We start from the raw sequence: 24,260 nt of genomic DNA, 5'->3' as shown, positions 1-24,260 counted from the left end.
CAAAATGCCCATTCAGGAACAAGATGATTGTTACTTTGTTTAAAAATAAATAAATAAAATAAACATACATATGTAAATGTCTGTCTATATCCATATCTATCTATGTAAGTTTGTGCATGCATGGGTACGGGAAATAAATTCTGGGGAAGAAGCAAACACACAAAAAAAGCCACTAAATCACATAAGATAAAAAAAAAGTTAGATTTAGAATATCATTTCTCCCTGAGATTGTATTCTCTGTCAGAGGCATTTTGTTCTATTGATACTGGTTAGCTCGCTTATGCAAATGATAAGTGCTCAATAAATAGTTCTTACTTACAAGTTAAATAGAAGGCATTTAAATATTTTGAGTGGATATCTGAATAAAGTCAAAAAGTTTAAGCAAATAACTAAATCATTGCTTCTTATTATTAAATTCTCCTTGGATTTTGACAACAATTTTGCAAACAGTCCTACTATTTATAGTAATTCATTCCCAAAAGTAACCCATCGCCATCATATTAAATTCTAGCCTCTGTTACATTATGCTGAAAGAGTAGTATATTTTTCTGGTTCATACTATTTGAATCAGCCTGTTATCATTGCACTCTGTAATGCTTCTGTTGTTAAAAAAAAAAAAAAAAACTGTTCTAACATTTTAATACATTTCTCACTGTACCATTCAATTAATGTTTCATGAGATTGACTTGTGCAGTGGTCTGCCATATATGACACTGGGGAAAATAGAGACCAGCAAGGTAAAGCCCAATCTCTGTGTTCATCCACAGGCTTCAGCATCAGCAGGTTATTACTGACTAACTTGTAGGTTTTTTCCATCTTTGGGCAATTGGAAATAATATAGGAGTATCGCAATCAGACAAGCATCTTCTTTTTATTTCCTCTTTATAAAGCATTTTGTGAATGTTAAAATACTATCTCAATTGTTTTCTCCCTAGTGTCCTGTGGGTTTTTTTTTTTTTTGTTGTGTTTTGTTTTGTTTTGTTTTTTGTGGACTATGTGGAGATTAATAGCAGTCTGCAATAATCTGTTGTCCTTTGTGGGAAAAACTATGCTTCTATTTCTGGAAAGAAATAATTGGTACGTATCTTATGGAGTCAACGTCTGAATTTAATGGAGCATAAAGGGGTGGTATTTCTCATGAAGGAGGCATATTATCCGTTTAAACAGCTTTCAGTCTTGTACATAAATTAGACCTTCGACAAGCTTTGGAAAAAGAGAAACCACACTGTACTGAATTAACATGCTTGCATATTCCTAACAAAGGAACTGTCTCTTTTGAAAAAAAAAAAAAAAAGAGAAAGCACCAGTGTCTCTGTTACACTTGGAAATCTGAAATTAATTATTGACTTTTTCATTTTCTTTGCAGCCACTTTGTTTGCTCATTTATTGTAAAATGTATATATGGTAATTGTTTTATGGGAGCTCATAAAACTCAGACTGCAAATGAGATAATGGATGACCAATTTATTACACATGCCCTTCAGACATAGAACTAAACTTGGCATAAATGAAACATGGTCAGTGCACACTTTGTCAAGGTCTTTTCTTAAGGCATTAAGAGAAAGAACTTTATAGAGTATTTATGTTGAAATTCTAAAAAACTGCAATTGAAAGCTATTTTATATTTATATTTTTTTACTAAATTATTCCCCTTACCACTAAAAACAAAAAATGCTGATTTGGAATAGTTTCTATAATCCATCTTGTTAATATGTTTATCCTAAGATGGACAATAATTTGTAGAATATGGAACTTGACAAAGTTCTTTCCCAGAAATTAATATAATGATTAATTAACATGATATCAGGATTCCTATTCTTCAAAAAATAAATTATATGTATGTTACATGCAATAAATTTTAGGATGAGTTAATATAGAGAAGACCCTTTTCCAGTTATCATTCTCTGAGCATTATAGCAGCTTTGTCAGCTAGAAGGGTCCCTAATTCAATTAAACCCAAACCCGAAGGTGGGACTGATGCACAGTGATGGAGCAATGGAGATTCCACATCTTCTTTTGTATCTGGTTCCAACAATTAAATTTAATGATCCATCCCACCAAGGTCATCTTTTCTCTACTGCATTGAAACCTGAAACCTTTCTGCCTCACTATTGGCCCATTCAGTTTCCTGATGTCATTTTATGGTGATAAATAGGTAAATAGCAAATTTGATTAAGGCTCTTTTTTCAGAAGACACTCCAAGACAAGCAGAATTTGATTAAATTTCCCATAACCTGATGGTTAACCCAATGCTTATAGTTGTATTGCTAAAAAAAAAAAAAAAATTAAAAGTTTGTATTTACACAGAAATTTTTACTTTGCATGTTAAAAAATCAAGAGGATACTATCTGACCAATATTTTAAGACAAGAAATGGAAATCTGAAAATAGAGAAAATTCCAAATATAAAATGTTGTACTGATAAAAGGTAATAAACTGCAAAAGAATTGTTGACAATAAAATTAGTTTTAAAGGGTGGTATTCATGAAGTTTAAATTAAACTGACTTTTTCCTCTGTACTTTGAAATCTGTCACTACAAGGACCAAAATTAGAATTGAATCTGGTACCATATAATAGGCCATAACACTTCATCCACTAAGTGGTTTTTCAGAACTCTGTCATTTCATTAGGCATAGTGGCTGGGTGTTTTTTTTTCCCCACTTTTTCTTTTTAATGTGGCCAATAATGAATGAAAATTTAGAGGTTAAAGTAACATAGTAGGGGATCTATCAAAACAGGGTAAGAATGCAAGTTCTATCAATGGGAAGCTCTGCTCTGGTGCCAAATACTTAACTAAACATTCTCAGTCCTCTCACCTCTAAGTGGGAATGACACTACCAGCTTAGCCTGGCAACTTTGTAAGATCATGCATGTAAAAAGACAAAACACCCACCCATACTGTGAGCTGCATGGTGCTGCATCTTGCTGGCTAGTTTTCTAAAGGCAGGAAAGCAGAAATACTATATTTACCTGGTGTTTATTTAAGGAAAATTAGATTAACATCTGTCTTTTTATACAAAATATTAAAGCAAAGAAAGAAGTTACAGTTTAATATAAATATTCTTGAAATCATTGCTATCAATAATTGTGAGGCAGGAAGAGAAAGAAGTGGGTATGGGAAAATATTAAAAAGATGGTTGGAATTATAGACTCCATTTATTTTTTTTTAATAGTGGGAAATTAGAACAAAGTATCTTTCTTCTCTCACCAAAAAAAAAAAAAAACTCCTTGAGGGCCCCTCTTCTTACTAATTTGAGGCAGTCATCAGAATACATTCAGGAAACATTCTGGTACTCAGGAAAGAACATGGAACTGAGGGTAGACATGTCTGCATTACAACCCTAAATTTTGCCCTCACTAGGTGTGTGACCTTCCATAAGTCAATTAGTCTCTCTAAACATCATGTTCACATTTTACAAAATGGGAACAGCAGGCTTGACTTGAGCATGAAATATTCTGGGGTTAGATTTGCAAAGTCATACATTTATTTACACAATTCACAGATAAACCAAGGAGTCGTAGACTCTTCATATACTATAATTTGAGTTTTTTTCTGAACACCTCACTGGGAAGAAAGTAAAAGCAATATTAGCACAATCTCACCAAATAATTTAATTGTTTAGGTAGCTACATTTCTTTTGAAAGAATCATTTTTCCCATAATTCCTTGCCCGTCTTTGCTTCTTTACAAAATAATATCTACTTGATCTACTCTATAGCACTCATACAGGGTTCCTTTACCTAGATGATAAATAATGGCAAGTTCCCAGTTGACTGTGGAGTTGTTGTGCATCTTTCCAGTAGTCAATATAAGCATCTTAATTCTTCCACACCACATGGAATTGACATTATTTTAGAAGCACCTACTATTAATCAATCCTGTCATGCTAACACTTTCTCTCCTGTGTGGGTACTTAGTATAGCCTTCAAAGCCCTACAGGAAGCAAGAAAATGGTTCATATTCATTCAGCATTTCCCTTAGCCTATCTAATATATTTTCCCCTCTGGGATCCTAGCCTAGAGAGAAATTGTAAGACATACTTCTACCTATGTTGTCTCTTTCCACACTGTCTCCTAAAGGAATTGACTTTCCTTTGAGTCAATTTCCCATCAGAAAAATGAGCCTTCTGAGTCTTCCAGGCTACCTAATAGTTTGCTAAATCTTACAACTTTTCCTAATGGATGAATAGAAGAGAAAGAGAGAAGGCTTAATGATAATAGTATATAATTAGGAGGTGCACAGAAGATATTAAACCTACTTGACATGTGATATGCCTGGTATGTAGGAACTATTTCAGCACTTATAATGTTGCCTAGAAAGACATCTTGTAACATAATCAAATACGAACCAATGGCTTCCTAATCTCAGATTACAGTTTGAAATGTGATACAAAAGGAATTTTCTCACCTGACAACAAAAGAAACTTTGGTTATTTGGTAGTCTTTTAAGGAATCTTGTGAAGTGGTACTGATAAAAAACAATATAGCAGGTCTCAATGAGGGCAAATAATTCATAATTCCTCAAAGAGGCAATAAAAAGCTTGTGCTATGTTTTACTAAGATTTTTTACCACTGTGCCCTAAAAGATCTGACCAGAACAATTGTAGAGGAGGAAAAGTTTATGTGATGACTCACAGAGTTCTCAGTCCATAGAAACCAGGATCCATTCTTCAGGGCCCATGGTAAGGCAGAACATCATGGAGGAAGAATGTGGTACCGCAAGGTGGCTCACATGATGATCAGAAAGCAGAGAGAGACTCCACTTGCCAGATACAAATATATACCCCAAATCCAGGCCCCAACTCCTCCAGGAACATTCTACCTGCCTTCAATTACAATTCAATCAATTAATTAATGGATTAAGATCCTGGTAACCCAATCATTTCTTCTCTGAACCTTTTTGCATTGCCTTTCACATGTGAGCTTTTGGGGAACACCTCACATCCAGACTACAACATTCCACCCCTGGTCCCCAAAAGCTTACACTCATCTAACAATGCAAAATACATTAAGTTCATAACCAAGAGTCCCCATAGCCTCAATAGATAAAATCACAGATTGCTGGCCTTTCTTAATCTCTAGGATCTCCACTGCAGCTTTGGCTTCTTCTTCACATCTCTACACTTTACACAGTCAAAGGGTGCCTGCAGGGACTCTGACCCTGCTGCATTTTGCCTGACCTCCCAGGCCTTCCTCTGAAATCTTGGTGGAAGCCTAAATGAGCCCTTAACTCCAGAGTCCTGCATTCTTGAAGAACCAGCACCATGTGGTTGACATCAAGGTCTGCCTCCATCTCCAGCAGTAGCCAGGCCTCTAGGGACCCTGGCTGCAACCTCTGAGTGCCCGGATAGCTGAGCATGTCAAAAAAACTTCCTAGGCCCGCTTGTGCAAGAAGGGTACCCCACTAGTCTCTTCTAATGAGATAGATATGATCTTGCTAATTCTTTAGATGCCCTCAGGCCATCTTACTGTCTCTGTGCAAAGTCTTTAGCATTTCTTTAGTGGTAATAATGTCCTTAACAACTACAACTTCCTGAGCCCCAGTTTTACTCTCACCTTTCAAGCCCAAGTTTTTCAACTCTTTAGGCTCTGCCTTCTGCTCCTGAATATCACAATAAACTTGGCAAAAAGCCACCAGCAATACCCATGCCACTTCCTAAATGATATGCTGCCTAAAAATTTCTTCCTCCAGCTTAAGAGATCCTTCACTTTAAAAATTGGCCACAGAGTCTCTTTTTTAAAATTTTTTGTACCAGGGATTGAACTCAGGGGAGCTTAACTATTGAACAACATCCCTATCCTTTATTTAATTTTTAAAAGTTTTTTAAATTTTGAGACAGGGTCTTGCTAAATTGTTAGGGCCTCCATAAGATTCTGAGGATGGTCTTGAATTTACAATCTTCCTGCCTCCTGAGACACTGAGATTACAGGCATGCACTACCACACCTGGCAAGAGTCTTATTTTTATTTATGGATCTGTATGGAAATCAGTATGCCAGGGGATGAAAGCAAATTTAAGAAGCTGCCTGCTCTTTTTTAGGAAACTGGTACTTCAAATTTTGAACCTCAGTGCATTATATGATTTGTAATAAAGTCAAAATACTGCAAACAAATTTATGAATTAGGTACACTGGTACCCCACTATTATATTAGTGTTAGTATTATAAAAAGAACTCCCCAGTAATATTTTATAAGTGCCACACATAAATAAATACATATTTGGTATAATATAGATAAAATATCACTTTGTACTTGATATACTATTTTAAGCAAATAGAGTTCAGCTACCAATTGTAAAATTTGTTCAGACTCTAAATCATACCCTTTCATGCAACACTAGCATAATCAATGCATGATTTGGGTTTTAGTATTTTTGTCTTCTAGACACAACTATTGTTATTTAAACAAAGTGATCATTTACAGACACTCCTTCTTTCTTGTAGTTCAAATATTCTATACTTATGAAACTAAAGACTATCCTGATAATTGTGAATATTTTCTGATATGTTATGCATTCTATCATCAGTACTTTCAGAGTGTTCCCCCTAAGGATTCTTGAGTATTGCTGGATTCTCACTCATCAGCACATATTCTACCACTAGTAACTGTTCATTCCATGAGCAAGAATCACCCCCCATTGTTATCCCTTTTACATGTTCCCTTTATTTATAAGCCCTCCTTGTCTTATTAGGAAGTGACTTGCCTTTTTCTAGCCTTTTCAAACCATGGAAAAGCTAAATGACTTTTTTTTCTCACATCGCAAAATCTTAGACTGAAAATTTAACTAGAAAAATGAGGCAGAGATAAAAATAGTAGATGGGCCACTGGGTCTGGTTTCAGATAATGTGCCATTGGAATAAGTTTTAATTATTCAGTAATGTTGCAGAGAACTACCTGTAATCTGTCCAAAAGTTTCTCTGTTGACTGAAAAACACCTGTAACATAAATTTGTCTTGAGGATCAGTTAATTCTCATATGTGGCCAACTGCCTGCCAGGCTTCTTAGCCTGCTTAGTCTCCAACTTTGGTTCTAGAGATCATTTTATCCAATTGGCTAACTTGCCTTCAGACCTGGGCATGTGAAACCCCTTAAAAGGATACTTTAAAGATGAGACAACATACTTAAAAGAATATAAAATCAGAGAAGAGACATGCTAATTTTAAGCAATGATTCATAGATAGGGGCCAGCTTCCTGTTGCCAATCTCCTGATTTTTCAAATTGTAAGAGATCATTTTCTGTATTATTCTGGAAAATGGTTGTTGAGAGATATATTGGAGTCAGATGGACTCGAGTTTGAATCCTGGGTCCATAACTATTAATTTTATTGCCATAAGGATTTCTTCACATTTCTGAGCCTCCGTTTCTTATTGGATAAACTGAAGATGACAATCTCTCAAAGCATTGACATGCCATGAGGATTTGTGATAGATGATTGATTTGAAACACAGGCACAAAATCTGTTCACATGATAGGCATACAGGTAATGATAGTTCTTTTCACTTCTCTCACTATTTTCCACTCCATGACTAATCCCATATCTAGATTTAAATTCTGCTACTATATAACCACTATGGATATCAGTACAGAAGTTCCTGAAAAGGCATGGAACTACCATATTACCAGCTACATCACTCCTTGATGTGTCTCCTAAAGAAATAAAGTCTTCATACTAATAGTTATATATGCATATGCAGGTTTACAGCAGCAAAATTCACAATAGACAAATTATGGAACCAGCCTAGGTGTCCATCAATAGATGAATAGATAAAGAAAATTTGGTATATATACACAATGGAGTTTTACTCAGCCATAAAGAAAAGTAGATATACTTATAACATTTTCAGGAAAACAGATGCAACTTGAGACGATCATGTCAAGTGAAATAAGCCAATCACCAAAGGATGAGGGTCATGTTTTCTCATAGATGGAAGTTAAAGAGGAAAAAGGAAAAAGAAGGCAGAGGTCGGGAGTTTCGTGAAAATCAAAAGGAGATAAGAAGAGGAAAAGAACCAGGGACCGGATGGTAGGAAACAGAGGATAGAAGTGCTGGGAGTGATATTGGCCAAATTACATTATTATATTGGGTATATGTACACATCTCATCATATGTACAACTTTAGTGCACCAATAAAAATAATGTAGAAAGAAAAAAATCTACTACTAACACTTTAGAGTGCCAGGGATTCCTGGCTTCAAGGAGATATAACCACACATGGAATATTTTAGCAAATAGGTAACTACTACTCTTACAAGTCTGCAAAGCAGCCTTTATTCCTTAAACAACAAAGAAGATTCTTATTCGAAGAGCCACAAACTGAAGGAAAAAGATGCTTATTTGGCCACCTTGCATGAAAGTGGCTTGAGAGGGCAGCACATAATAACTATAATTATGTTATAAACTTCATCAGTATTTCAGGATGTATCTGTTAAGGCACCCTGAACATTACTGAATTCCCATTGACCAATGTCTATCACTCAACTGTTGTTTCCAGTCTTTGGCTACAAATTCTCTTTTAGAATGCTATAAAAATGTTACAAAGATTGGCTGAAGGAATCATACCACAGACCAATGTAGACTGAAATTACTGATAAATTATCAGTTATATTTATATCATCAATTATTGTCTATATAAATGTCCACTCCTTAATTCTCAACAATTACCACTACCAATAGGGACTGGGCACTCAGCAACTCAGTATTCTTGGCTTTTCTTACCTCCTCTGTAGATGTAGAGCTTGGGTTAAACCATCCATCTTAGCTGACACATCATTCAAACAGGCAGAAGCAGTATGGGAATCTACCAGCACACAAGACGAAGAGAGAGGGAGCTAAAGAAACTTATTTCTGAGAATCTCCCTGCACAGAATTCCACTTGTATGAGCTCAAGGCTTCTCTCTCGTGGTGTTCTACACTCAGAACTCAGGTAACTCTCCCCAGCTGGCAGTTCCCTCTCTCTGGAATGAAAGATAAAAGTCAGAAAACAACAGAAGATCCTTAGGGGAATGAGATTTAAGTGAGATGGAAAAGGAAGGAGAGGTGGACTCGGAATATCCTGGACAAGGCTCTCATTCCTGGGATTTTGAAGGAAAAGGAACTAAGTGAACTAGTTTCCAGGACAACCTGCTGTTGGGGAGAGGGGGGGTTGGGGCAAGGAAATGGGTGACCTGTGGTTACTCCTGCTCCTGCCACTGTCCCTGGAAGCCCTCCATGGGGTCAAAGGCTGTTTGGAGTGTGACCCCAAATTCATAGAGGATATTAGGACCGTGCTGACAAATCTGGTACCCTCAGAAGTCCCTGGCCGAAATCAACTGCTTGAACGGCAGTTTAAGGAGACGATCCATTTAAGCTCCAAGGTCTCCCACGGGAACAAGATGCTTCGGGTATTGGGTGAGGGAAGCATGAGTCCCTGAGAGTTTTGGGGGGGTTAATGGGAGAAGGGAGGCAGGGGAGAGAACACCTGGGGCCACACAATTTCCTCCACAGATGTAATTATTCCCACGCATGTATCTTCTCTCTTCCCCTCCAGCTGTTCAAAAGGTTGTCAAGTTGAGAACATGGCTGAAGAACGAATTTTATAGACTGGGCAATGAAACGTGGAAAGGTGAGGTACTAATTCATTGTCAAAAGTTCATACTGCTCAAGTAAGTCTGAGGAAATTGGGGCAAACAAGGCAACAGTGAGAATTAAATTATGACAAGAAGAGCCATTGGAATTTCTGATACCTCCCCCATTCCCTCTTAGGTGTCTTTATCTTTCAAGGCAAGCTTCTTGAGATCCGCCAAAAACTGGAATCCGAAGTGAAAGAAACATTAACGGCCTTCTCTGAAGTTGGTAATGAAACACTTCCATTCAACCACACTGCAATTATGTGAAGGAAGTGGAAAGGAGGGGTGAGAAGAGCCAAGAGGGTTCAGATGGCAGCCATGAGAATGGTTGGAGGGCAGCCAGAACTTAATGGGTAAACAAAGACTACGTGGGTATAAGTAAACTCTAAGTTGATGATAAACTCATTAGAACTTTCTGATTCTCTTTTAGCTTGTTCTGAAGATTGCAGTGAGTACAGTACATGTGACACCGTGAGATTTCTGCCCTTGTTCTGTATGGCTCTGTCTCTCCCATCTGTTAACACTAAGAACCTAGTTCCTGGAGCTTTTGTTACAAGGGGGAATGTCAATAGTATCTGATAATAAAAATCTAGCTTAGGAAATCAAGGACACTTCACAGATTAAGGATGTACCCAGAAGCTTCCTAAAGCTATAGTTTACAACCCAGTACCCCATTATAAGCGAAGGCATTATTTTCCCTATTGCTTCCCCAGAGATATAACTTAATTTATAGGTTTCAATGCTTTAAGAAACTTGATTATAAGGGAAAGAAAGAATTCAGAGCAATGAAACCTAATTGTCCTGGGAATGCCTGAGATCTAATCCATACTTGATGTTTGACCGAAGAAATTTCTTGTTGACATCCTGCTTCTGATTATTTTTTTTCTTTTTATCAGTTGTGACTGAAGGTCCTGTCCTTGATTGTTGGACTTGTCTTCGCATCACCACCCGGTGCTTCAGAGGAGAATATTGTAGAGGTGACATAAACTGTGGTGTGGTAATACGAGGTGCTAGGGATCAAGGAATTGGGTTTTCCATTGATTTATTCAAAGTTTGTTGAGTACTTTCTCCATGGAAAATGTTACCAAATAAGAGCTAAAATAAATTTGCACCCATATGACTAACAGTTCTGAGCCAATTAAAGGGCTGGAAAATGAAAGGCTAGACGAGAGGTGGAGAAATTAGTCTAGGGACATCATCTAGGGGACATCAAGGGCAAAAATTTTGTAAAACCTAGGCATCTAAAATCAAGTCAGAAAGATCAAGAATGGTGACAAAGTAGCGATCATGGCAAACTGAGTTAAGACTCAATTCTGGGTAAAGGTCCCTGGTTACAATTTCTTCTTGTCCAAAACTTACTTTATTTTTTTTCCCTTTCTCCTTCCAGAAGAGGATCCTAGGAAGGCTGAACAGCGAGAGATTACATTATTTCTTGTATTGCTGGCAGAAGCTGGAATATTGGCAAGTGCTGTGTTACTGTGAGTTTTCCTCCCTCCAAATAAACATGGGTCAAGCCTTCCTTTGCCAGAGAGTTCACCCAAACTTCCTCCTTCCCCAGTGGAAAAAGGGGAAAGAAGTCATTTCAAAATCTGGGAAATGATACTGGCAGGAATGAAATGGATGGAAGTTTGATGGGATAATAGTTGGAACATAAGGAAATGGAAGAGAAGTATCCAGAAAAGAAGAAAACACTATCTAATTGTTTTAAAGAGTGGGGCTACTGACATTGAAGTTGGGATATCTTCTTTATCTAGATTCTATATGTGTGTCTCTCATCGGAGGAAAATGCAGACAATACGAAAGACGCTAAAAAAATATTTGGAGAAGAAACTTGAAGAATTAGTGGGGTCTGCAGATGAGGAAGAGAGAAAAGATTCTGGACCTAGAAAATAAATGCACAGACTCAAACAGGAGCTCTTTCATAATTCTCTTGAGTGTTGACTCAGAGTCGAAAACTGGAACTTGAGCTGCTTTGTGTTCATAAAGTCATAGTATTTTAAAACTGAAATAGAACTTAGGGTTTCTCTAGCGAAGACCCTAACTGATATTATGAGGCAATGGACACAGTGAGAGGACAAGTGATTTACCTGGAGTTGTACAGAAGTAACACTGATATGTTGCAATGCACACAAAAGATAAAATGCTGCATGATAATAAAGAATGCATTGTTGGTAACTCTCATTGATGGTATTAATTAGAGCAACTGATCTTTGAAAGGCTGGTTTCCATTTCTTTCTTTGTTTTGTTGTTACTGTTTCCAGTTACTGAACCTGATATTTATCAGTAGGTCCAATGTGAATGACTTCCTTAATTATAATATTTAATCTTTAACAGGATATCAAACACACACACACACACACACACACACACAAAATCAGTTCAAATATTAGTCCTGAGTAGCTAAAGTTTGTCCCAATCATTTTCTCCTGAATCTGTGTTGCAAGAAGTTGGATATTAGTTTTGTGTTCTTTTAGATGTTTCCACTGAACACTTTTTATATGCATAGCACCCTAATGAAAGCTTTACATGAGTTATGTGATGGAATTCTCCCAAAGACCTTGTGAGTCATATCACTGCCATCTCCATTTTAGGGCTGAGGAAACAGAAATATCTCAGACTACTCAACTCTAAAATGCATGACTTTCTACTCTATTTTGTTTCATTGTACTCTGGAAGCTTATTTCAGAAGGTAAACCCCACAGATTGCCAGTGGGATGCATTTTCAGGAGTCCTGAATCTGTGGCAAGTCTTTCACACAAGGTAGACTTGAGTAATTGCTTATTGCCATTGTATTTTATTGAGATATTGAATGCATGACAACTTGCTGGGGGAGAATTTGAACATTGATCTCTTTTAGGTGATACATTTGAAATCCTTGATACAAATTCCCCAATGAAAGAGTTGTGTGACACCTATTATTTCCCAAAGACTTACAGTTCTTCTTCCCCAAAACCTTATTGTGATATATTAATTTTATTCATGGACTTAACTATCTTTATACAACTTTTTATTATAGATAATTATATAAATGGGCAACAAACTTGTTAGGTTTTGTGACATTTTGAGTTTTAGTGCAGCATTTAATTTTACTTTCAATGTATATTTTATTTTATATTTTTAAGTTTTATGACATGCTTTGATATAAACTGAAATGATTACTGCAGTTAGGTCAGCTAATCTACTGGTCTGGTGGCCTCTTGCCTCTCCTGTGCTGTTCCACTCTTACCACTTCAGTCTAGGAATCCTTGACTAACAATTTAGGATGTAGCTTTCATTAGTTTGATTTAAGTCTAAACAAAAGTGAATGGGTAGACAAAAATGTGCACACAAACATTTATACTTGAAATTTTTGGAATCAAAAAAATCGTGCAAACTTTTCTACATGTCTATTTTTACACTTAAATACTTTGTGAAGTTTAAAAATCTAGTCTTCCGGAGGCAATTTTGATGTGCAATGTTTTTAGACAGTAGTGTTGCCTTGAGAACATTAAATCTCAAATGCCTAAATGAATTTTCTATAATATTTCAAAATAAGTTAGGTGGATCTTCATCATTAATGTGGTCTACTTACACTCTTGGCCCCAGAAAATATTAGGCTGTCCACAAAAAAGAGTATAAAACATATTGGAAAAATAGCCAGGCAAATATCACAAGAAAGCAAAACTACTCCTCATTGAAAACTTACTCAACCCTATTAATGATCTCATTGTATCACCTTCTGGCATGAAGTCTTATGTAATGGAGGCAAGAAAAGGATAGTGGAAGTAGAATTAAAGAAAGAAATTAAACATATAATTAAATATTAAACATAAAACATGTTTTGTGTCAAGAAGTAAAAGGGAATTAAAGAATTAAAAAACGAAAGGGAATAATGGATTTAAATTAAAGCAATAGTCACCAAGGTCACACACACACACACACACACATGTCACCTTTCATTATAAAATATTGAGGTGTGACCCTATGACCCTTAAGGAATGAAAATAGAATATATAGCATGTACATTTTGAAAGGGAGAAAGAGTTTCAATAAAATTCTACTGTCAAATGGAAGCAAGTAAGGAGGAAAAACAAAGTAAAGCACAAGTCAAAAGAACACACAATAATAAACAAATATTAGCAAAGTAGATGCATTGGTCAGAAGATAAGCTGTTAGGTTGGATATTTGTTAACCTAATTATGAGCTTTCTATAAGAGACAAACCTAAAATAAGACAGGCTCACCATGAAAATAAAAGAACTGAATATCTAGCAAATCCTAGTCAAAAGAAAGCAGGTATTGCCTTATTGATAGAATTCATAAATTAAGCCTAAAACACTGAACAAGAATTAAGAAGGGTATGATGATAAAAGTAGTAAGTAGACCAGAAAATATAACAAAAATAAAATTTTATGAGTCTAACAATTGTTTTGAGATTTTAAAAAGGGAAACATTTTATATAATTTCCACAATCATGATAGGACAGTTTAATGTACCTCTCTTAGAATCTGATGAATCCAAAGAAAAAATGTTACATGGTTAAGATCTGAAGAACACAATAAATGACCTTAAACATGAGGTATTAAACCTCAGAACTAGCTTATAGATTTTCTTCTTACTAATGTATTTGGAACATTTATAAAAATTTACGAGGACATAGGTTGGCCAACACTAGCTAGCTTCTTCCTGAACTAGGTCCCTGTCTTCCTAGTCACATGATAAGACTATATTTCCAGTCTCCCCTGCATTCATGTGGGCAATGTAAGTGAATTCCAACCACAGAAAAGTAGTGCAACTGATGAAAATATTTCCAAGCTTGTCACATACAAATATATGGAACAATTCTCCAGCCCCTCACCTGTCAGTGGGTTAGCACTATACAGAAATATCTTACAATATTAAATGCACTTCTTATTTGGAGCATTTTCATGTGATTAAAGAATAAAAGTTTATTTCATTAGACGTTTGAGGTTTTAGAGCAAGTATTAACTTATCTAATACATAGGCCAAAAAGAAAATGTCAACAAATACTGAAGAATTAATATTATGGAGAGCAATTATTCAGACTATGGGCAATAAAATTAAAAATTAACAACAAAGAATAAAAAAATATTTCACATGTTGAGAAAATAAAAATCTTATTTCTAAATAATTCATGAAATAAAGATGAAACTACAAAGCCAATTATTAAATACTTAAAAATAAACTGCAATGAAAATATTGCCTAAAAAATCTTGTGAAGTGTGGCAGTATATGCATTTCAAAATATAGCTTTCTAATCATATATCAAAAAGAGAAAAAAATATATTTAAAAATTCAAACAGGGAATTCAACTAAGCAGCTAGGATAAGAACAAAGTAAACTCAAAAATACACAAAGAGGGAACATTCGATTACATCATAAATAAAGTATAAAGCAAAAAATACAAAGATAATACCAACTGCTAATTTAAAAATGTTTTTGTTCACACTAATCAATTTTTTGAAAAATATGCATAAATATAAATGGAACTAAACTACAGATATATAGAAATATATTTTAAACAAATGTAGGGCTATAATGTTTAAAATTTGAATATAAGGGATACTTTTAATACAATATATATTATCAATATTGACATAGAAAAAGCAAAAATGTCAACATTATTTAAAACAGTATAAAAATAGTATAAACATAAATATTGAGAACAAATGCATGCTTAAGGAAAGTTCTAGATTGCAGTTCAATGTGTTGACATTGATTTTATCCCAGTGCTTAAACTGGTTTCTTCCTAACTTGTCTCTAGAGCTTGTATACCTAAGTAAATAATACAGAAAAACAAGTGAATTTAATAAAAATTGTCAGGTTTAGTTTTGAAAACACTTAGTATGGGTTCTTTAAAGATAGCAAGAGTGATGTGTTTTGGCTTACATATATGAACATATAGCAAGACTATCAAGCTAAAGTATTCGACAGAAGATGAAATAAAATAAGTAGCAAAGTTGAGAATAGAAGTGGGATTGCCCAAGCAGAGAATAGAGAAGTAATAAAGACCAAGGACTAGAAGATACTATAGAGCTTCACATTATAATAACAATGTAAAATATAACTCTAGGCAGGCTAGAGAGAGAGTAGCCAAAATATGCTAGGAAGATACCTGTAGTATTTATGAACTCAGAAATTGAGGCTGTACTATATTAACTTACTACTTTGAAAGCCTTTATTTGAGTTGCTGATTTTCAGTTGAATTCCTATCACTATTGAGTAGTGTTTTTCAATTGGGTGGCTTTCTATGTGCTCAATTTATTATAACTGCTTTATATTGTAGATCCAAAAGACAATCTATATTCTTCATAAAGTCATCACTAGGAAAATAGGCTTGTTTTCTGTGTTTATGTGTTTCTAATATAATACAGAGAAGATGATCTAATTAGACAATGTGTTCATCTACCAGGAAAGGTCTTATGATACTTCTGTTTTTCAAATGTAAACATGATAAAAATTAGTTGCTTACAATTCTAAATTTAAGCTTAAGCTAATAGTTAACATAACAAAACAAGGATATGTAAAAATATCCTCCCAACAAGCAAATGCTCAACCAAAATTTCATTTAGAGCAATAAACAATACAAATCATTTCATTACTGGAGCAATTACATTTTAAGAGCCAACACATACTCCAATGTCCTGATGTCAACCCTGCAGGAAACTAGTTAATAACATTTCTCTAGAATATACAAATCAGTAGGGGAAGATATTTCTCTAATAGCCTTGGATCTTGGCACTGATGGTACAATTTTTGACACTCCATCATTCTTGGAGACAATTTATTATGAATGAATATTCTCAGTGTTTTGCTTAGTTCAGGAGACAATGAACAGAGATGAGTTTTCACTCAGCTCTCCTGAGTGAAATTTTAATAATTTATTTATTGTAGAGATGCTATAGAAGGCATCAGTCAATCGAATGAAGGTACTCAATTATAAGTTATAAGAACATAAAAAAATAAAGCCTGACTCTTAAAACAATAGCTCATTCAACACTGGAAGTTTATTCATTTCCAATTAATACTTTCTAATCTTATTCCCATGATTGTATCTTCTTCCATCTTGAGTTAATACTATATCCTGAGATTCTATGATCTGATGATCTGAAGCGTTTTCTAGATCATGGCTTCTTCATTTCTCTCCCTCTTTGCTTCAATACAAGGTCTTAGAGAAGCATTACATTTCCTGCAACTATTTCCCATTGTTTCTCCTCCCAGTTCAGCACAATGTGCATTCTCTCCTGCACCATCACCTGGAAATCACTCCCTCCGAGGATTTCAGTGATTTCTTAGCTGTTGTAGTCAAAGAATACTCTTTATTCCTCGATTTATTTGTCAATTCAAAAATTTCCAGAATGCTGATGGTTTCCTTCTTAAAGCTCCCCTTTTGTGAAACACTAAGCAGGTTTTATTCTTATTTTTGAGATTTTTCTATAATTTAAGGCATGTTTTTGGTGCTTTGGAAGCTCTCTCTCTCCTTCTGCCTACCTGTTAGTTACTAGGGACCAGAGAAGGGACTTCAAAGTTTCCTCCCTTCACACCTACAGGAATGTCATGTAATTTTAACTACCACCTACTAATCATATGTCCAAATTCTTAAGCTTAGATTTCTAACCCATTTCTCAATTTCTACCTTTAAATACCTGCTAGATATATCCATCTAGACAGACAACTCCTCATGCCTATAAATGAACTCATTGTCTTAAACCATTTCTGATCCCACACATTTTTATCCATATTCAGGGTGTTTTTCAGTTCCCATGAAGAAAATGAATATAGATTGTGGACAAGATACTTTGATAAATGTTTTCATAATTATCTTCCCTATAGGCCCACAAAATTATTTTAAGCCATTTTGGTACCGATGAGAAAACTGTAGCTCAGCGAGTTTTCACAAGTTCTTCCAAATCCCTTAAGTTGCAAAGTCTGGAGCCAGAATTCAAACCCCAAATCTTAAGTCTTTCCACTAGCTGGCACTAGCCCCCTGGATACCATAAATAATCCAGAAGGTAGAAATCTCAATATATTCTAAGTCCTCTCTCCTCCATCTATCCTATCCAGTCACTCTTCAATTGGCATTGATTTTTTTTTTTACTCCTAAATATATCTTAAATCTGTGTTCAGTTGCTTCTCTCTCAGGGCCTATTACTAAGGCCTCCTCTTCTGTCTCTTCAGCTACCAAATTTATCCTTCCTTTGGCACTCTGAATGATCAGTCTTAAAACACTAATCCACATCAAAACCCTGATTAAATTAGTCCATTGCCTCTGATACTCAGAAAGGATAAGTGTAAACTCCTTCATACAGTACTACACATGCGTTGCATTTTACCAACATGTTCTCTGTACAATCTCCCCTTGGGTCAATTACTTCCCAGGCTTTTCTCTCGACTTAATTCTGCCAAACATACCAGGCAACATATTTCTTACTCCAAAACATTACTTGCCACATTCTCTTCTGTCTCAATTGCCTGATAATCTTCATCAGCGTTCAAAACTAATGTTCTTCAGAACTTAACATCTAAAGTTATCTCGTCTCATAAATCCTTTCTTGAGATATGCAAGGTAGAATTAATCACTCATAATCTTTATGATCCACTACAATTCATATGCTTCTATGCACTCATTTTTATAGATGACTGTTATTGGTTTGCGTGTCACTTTCCTAGACACAAATTCCTCAGGGACAGGGACTATGCCATGTTTATCATCAGTTTCGCATCATACAGCAATGTATCACAGGACTTAGTATCCACTTAAATGTCACTTAAGAAAGATTTTTCTGAATCACCATACAGTGTTAGCCCTTCAAAAGAAACTGTAGCATTATCTATTCTTTTTTTGTTTTATAGGAATTCAAGGAAATTATGTAACTATAAATTAATATCGGACTATAAGAGGTCAGAAATCATGTCTACTGCTTGTCCATAAATATACCTATTTCCAGAGCTCATTACAATGTTTCACACAGTAAACATGAATGGAAGTATGAATATATGTGACAGCATTGTAAGGATAGGGTAAGAGTTGGGTAAAGGGAAGTAGAGATGCTGGTACTGAGGCACCTAATGGTATTGACATCAATAAATACAGGAGGTTCTAGAACATTACACTGAGACTTTGTTATTCCTAACTTCAAGGCATATATTTTTATTTTTCACCTGACCTAAAAATAGGTTTAATAGCAAGACTGAGTGAAAGGATAATAATAGCTAGAGAGAAAACCAGGAAGAATGGAAGCAACTCTCTGAAGAATCAATGCCACTTTGCACTCCACTTCATCTCAAGGAGTCAGCCCGACTTCAGGTCCTCAGGTTTGTATTTCCAGATCCAGTACTGCTAAATTTGCAGGGTAATTTTACACTTGGGTGCACATCTTCCTCTTCAAGAGGAAACAAATACAAACTCTCTCCAATCAAAGGGCAACGTTGACAGGTAGGCATGTTTGTCTAGTATCCACTTTACACTGTTACAGGGCTTTCTGTGAGGGATTACTCTCAAAACACTTGAAGTCTGTACCTAATGAGGCTTCATCAATCTCCTGATGAGGTGGCCCTTCATGATTTCTGCCGAAAGTACTAATAAGCGTAGGCTCTTCAGGATTCAGAATTCATGCTTCTTCTTTTATCCACATTCTCTTTATCTTCCTAATGGTGTCAGAAAGCATTCAACAAGGTTTTCTAGTGAATAAGACACTTCCTGGTTTTATGTTTGGCACTGTGGAAATCTCTCTGAATAATACTTTCAAACCAAGGAGACATCATTTATTAAGTTGTTGTTTCTATAACAAATAACCTCTGTCTGAGCTATGAAAACAGTCCAAAGAGAGTTTTTTTTAAAAAAAAAAAGGGTGAAAAGCATTAAACATGGGGTTTGTGAAAAAGTGCTTATTAAAACATACAAAATCCTGCCTAAATTCCAGCAATATCTCTCTGAAAGAAATGTAGGAAAAAGTTACAGTTATTATCTCTAAGTGGGATAGGGTAAAAGTGATTTTTATTTCCTCGTTTTTACTCGTTGGTATTTCTGATTTTTTTTTATAGTGAGCTTGCCTTTTACTGGTGCAGGGATAAAGGCTATTTTAATTCAACATGAGAGCAATAAGATTTCCATGGCAAATACAATGTAACACAATTTGCTCCAAACTGTCCAATGGATTAATTTAGTCCAATATTTAGCTGTGGAATCCATCTTATGTACCAAAGTGCTTCCAAGTTAATGTTTCATTAGATTTCCACCCTGGGAAATGAAATTGCATTTAACATTCTCACTTCTATCTTACAATTCTGGGGAAGATTTTTTGTTTTAAAAGTTATTACGATAAAATCATTTCTCTGACTCTATGAGATTCACTTAGCACCATGTAGGAATCTAAAACGAGCTTGAAATACAATAATACTTTTTTTAAAAAATCAAACTAGTAATAATTAAAATAATTATTAGAAAAATAGCATGTTTGTCACTTGTCATATGACACAAAGAGCTCAAGTCTCATGTTCTTCACCCTGAGCCCTTAAATCTCAGTTCAGACATCCTAAGCTACTGATCTGACAACTCAGCAGGTAAGTCTCTACTTCTCTTTTGGTCCATTTGCTACCCACATCCCACTCTTGTCACTAATTCTTCCCTCTTGTCATCATATCCTATTTAAAATCTTGGTACTTCAAAGTTATTTACCTGTGTTTTCTTCTGTGGTTTAAACAGCATTGACCATTCTGACTGGAGTGAGATGAAATCTGAGAGTGGTTTTGATTTGCATTTCTCTAATTGCTAGAGATGTTGAACATTTTTTCGTATATTTGTTGATTGATTGTATATCATCTTCTGTGAAGTGTCTCTTCATGTCCTTGGCCCATTTATTGATTGAATTATTTTGGGGTTTTTTTGGTGTCTAGTTTTTTGAGTTCTTTATATACCCTAGTGATTAGTGCTCTATCTGATGTGTGAGGGGTAAAGATTTGCTCCCAAGATATAGGCTCTCTGTTCACCTCACAGATTGTTTCTTTTGTGGAGAAGAAACTTTTTAGTTTGAGTCCATCCCATTTATTGATATTAATTTTAATCCTTGTAACACAGGAGTCTGATTAAGGAAGTTGGGGCCTAATCCCACATGATGAAGATTAGGGCCTACTTTTTCTTCTATTAGACACAGGGTCTCTGGGTATATTCCTAAGTCCTTGATCCACTTTGAGTTGAGTTTTGTGCATGGTGAGAGATAGGGATTTAATTTCATTTTGTTGCTTATGGATTTCCAGTTTTCCCAGCACCATTTATTGAGGAGGCTATCTTCTCTCCAATGCTTGTTCTTGGCACCTTTGTCTAATATAAAATAATTGTAGTTTTCTGGGTTAATATCTGTTTCCTCTATTCTGTACCTTTGGTCTACCAGTCTGTTTTGGTGCAATAAGTGTTGGCGAGGATGTGGGGGAAAAAGGTACACTCATACAATGCTGGTGGGACTGCAAATTGGTGCAGCCATTATGGAAAGCAGTATGGAGATTTCTTAGAAAATTGGGAATGGGACCACCATTTGATCCAGCAGTCCCTCCAAGTGGTCTATACCCAAAAAACTTAAAAACAGAATACTACAGGGACACAGCCACATCAATGTTTATAGCAACACGATTCACAATAGCTAAATTGTGGAACCAACCTAGATGCCCTTCAATAGATGAATGGATAAAAAAAATTGGCATATATACACAATGGAATATTACTCAGCAATAAAAGAGAATAAAACCATGGCATTTGCATGTAAATGGATGGAGTTAGAGAAGATAATGCTAAGTGAAGTTAGCCAGTCCCAAAACAACAAATGCCAAATATTTTATTTGATTTAAGGAAGCTGATTCATAGTGGTATAGGGAGGGGAGCATGGGAGGAATAGACAAACTCTAGATAGGGCAGAGGGGTGGGAGGGAAAGGGAGGGGGCATGGGGTAATTAATGATGGTTGAATGTGATGATCATTATTATCCAAAGTACATGTATGAAGACACGAATTGTTGTGAGTATATTATGTATAAAGCCAGAGATATGAAAAATTGAGCTCTATATATGTAATATAGATTATATATATTTCTAGTTGTAATGCATTCCACTGTCATATATAAATTATATAATACATTATAAATATAAAATAATATAAATAATAAAAATATAAACATAAAATAATATATAAAAAATAAAATAAATAGAATTGACCAATAAAAATATAATGCAAGCTCATATATAAATTTTAAATTTTTCAGTAGCCACATTGGTAAAGCAAAAAGTGGTAGGCATAGTGGTATGCCTCTCTTCCCGGCTACTTAGGAGGCTGACAGGAGGATAACTTCAGCTCATGAGTTTGAGACCAACCCAGGTAACACAGCCATATCTCTATCTTGAAATGGAGAAGGCAGGCAGGTAACATCAATTTCAACACCTTGACCCAAATACCTAAACTGAGAATATATTCAATGTGTAATCTACATAAAATTGATAAACTATTTTAGTATTAAAACTTTAAAATCTGTTTTGTATTTTTTTCATACTTTCAACCCATCTCAATTTGTTATTTGTGGTTGAAAATACATTATCTTTCTTTAGATATCATCAAAAGTACAGATTAAAAAAATAAATCTGAAGTTTTTCCATAATTAAAGGGCTTCAAATCACTGAATCCAGCATTTGCTTTTAAACTTAAATTTACCTTTTAGGGGATATAGATCAGTGGTAAAGCACTTGCTTCACATGTGTGAGACCCTGTATTCAACCCCCAGCACCACACACAAAGTTTAAACTTATCATTTTAAAAAAAATTAAGCTTATTATTAAAATACTAAAATTTTAAAATAAAATATTATAGCTACATTTCAAGTGCTCAGTAGCCTCAAGTAGCTGGTGGCTTACTGCACTGAAAAGCAGAAGTTTAAAATCCTCAAGCAGTTTTTGTTTCAGACCTTTAAATGTTAGATACCCTACCCCCCCCCCGCCCCCCTCATCAGGTCCTTAAAGATTACCCACACACTCAAGCCCAGCAGTGTCTCTGAAAGACAGATAGATACCTGCTGCTTCTGCACAGATCATATTAAGAGAATAGCTTCTGAAATACACACACAAAAAAAAAAAAAGAAGAAGAAAAAAAAAAGAAAAAAGAGAAAGAAAAAGAAAATAAGAAAATAAGAAAAAAAAAAGAAATGCCTCAAGGAACAACTGTTGTTCTCTAACTTCATATGGAGATAATTTCTGAAAAAAAAATGCATGGTATTTTAAAATATAAATGGAAATATAAATATAAATGGAAGACAAATCTTAGCCAATGCAATTTAAAGCATAAATGACTCACTTTGAAATATCTATGCTCTACTAGGAAGTAAAGATTTATTTATTAAGTTATCAATCCAAAGCCAGTTCATTGCAGTAACCCAAAGAAATAAATCCTCAGTTACCTATTGTGTTGCTTGTGATCACATTTGGGGCTTTTTTCCCTCTTTTATTGATCCCCTTGTTAATAAATGTATACCTTGAAAAAGAAAACATGTTTTGTATGATGGTTCTGGGAAGGGGGAAGTACTGTTTTGTTTTTGCAGTGACAGATGAGAAAGGTATGGACAAAAATTCTTGTATAATTAATTTGTATTGATTTCTGCATTTAAAATTCTTCATTGGAAAAATAAATTATCCATGAATTTGTAGAATATATGCGGGGCAATTTCCTTTGTAATAACAATATGCCTATTAATATGGTTACAGGAATCATAGGTGGGACCCAGTCTTCACGTTGAAATAGTTAACAAATGAATATTTTGTGTTTTAGTTTGTGCAATGTTATCTTTACATAAACACATATGTAATTCACACTTAATATGTAATTGTAACTACTTTGTGCCCCTTTTAAATGCATAATGTAATTGTTTATATACAGCCATTTATACATAGCCTAAAACACACAAGTTTTATAATCAGAATGTGAGTCATTTTATGTGGTTCTGAGGAAGTAAGGATTCTTCACTCAGAATGTTATTTCCTTATCAGTAGTTTATTTATTAATTACATAAAACTGTGCAATCTTAAAAATAATGCAAGCCACAAATGCAAATCACATAAATAATTTTAAATTTTTCACCCCAATATTTTAAAATTAAAAAATTGATAACCTATTTTATTTATTTTAGTACCAAATCATTAAATCTGTTTTGTATTTTTTTCATGCAGTTAATAAAAGAGATTAAATTGATACATTATTAAGCTTTTTGTTCAAATGAGACTGCCTTTTTTAAATTGAGACTGAAATCTAGAGTGTATTTTGCACTTATAGCCCATTTCAATTCATAGGAGCCCCATTCCCCATATCAAGTAGGGAAACACGCAAGACTCAGCTGCCATATTGGACAGCACAGGCAGAAATAACACTCACAGGAAAACTTTGCTATATTTTACAGAATATATATTACTTTGTAAAGCAAACTAGAACAGAGGGCCAGATCAAAATTATTTTTAACCACCTCTTAAATGTTAATAGTGTATATTTTCTAAAACAAAATTAAAAGAAATCTATATTTCTTTTCTGAAAACAGCATTAGCTGGTCTATAGAATGTAGCACCTTCATTTTCTTTCCTATTTGTGATATCAGCATATTTTCAGGTCAGGCTCACTAGATCCATACAGTA

General features: G+C 34.9%; 1 protein-coding gene across 2 annotated transcripts; it reads left to right on the top strand.

Moving 5' to 3' along the window:
- The first annotated feature begins 9,156 nt into the window (after positions 1–9,156).
- Izumo3 (IZUMO family member 3) lies at positions 9,157–11,499 on the top strand. Of its 2 annotated transcripts, XM_046467310.1 has the most exons (7): positions 9,157–9,388; positions 9,528–9,602; positions 9,743–9,832; positions 10,037–10,054; positions 10,503–10,583; positions 10,994–11,084; positions 11,361–11,499. In XM_046467310.1, exons 1-7 carry the CDS (start codon positions 9,157–9,159, stop codon positions 11,497–11,499), a joined length of 726 nt encoding a protein of 241 aa, XP_046323266.1. The 2 variants fall into 2 exon arrangements, with proteins under 2 accessions (XP_046323266.1, XP_046323267.1); XM_046467311.1 differs by lacking the exon at positions 10,037–10,054.
- Positions 11,500–24,260: the final 12,761 nt, after the last annotated feature.

Source organism: Marmota monax, unplaced genomic scaffold (genome assembly GCF_021218885.2).
Source record: "Marmota monax isolate L192 unplaced genomic scaffold, Marmota_monax_Labrador192_F-V1.1 WCK01_AAM20220418_F8-fsc00033, whole genome shotgun sequence".
Lineage (NCBI taxonomy): Eukaryota > Metazoa > Chordata > Mammalia > Rodentia > Sciuridae > Marmota > Marmota monax.
This window is presented reverse-complemented; position numbering and strand designations above follow the sequence as displayed.

Excerpts from the sequence above, each read along its gene's own strand:
- Izumo3 (XM_046467310.1), top strand. The coding sequence starts at position 9,157 with ATGGGTGACCTGTGGTTACTCCTGCTCCTGCCACTGTCCCTGGAAGCC. Across the intron at positions 9,603-9,742 it reads GGGCAATGAAACGTGGAAAG|GTGTCTTTATCTTTCAAGGC; the intron begins GTGAGGTACTAA and ends ATTCCCTCTTAG. Across the intron at positions 10,584-10,993 it reads CAGAGGAGAATATTGTAGAG|AAGAGGATCCTAGGAAGGCT; the intron begins GTGACATAAACT and ends TTCTCCTTCCAG.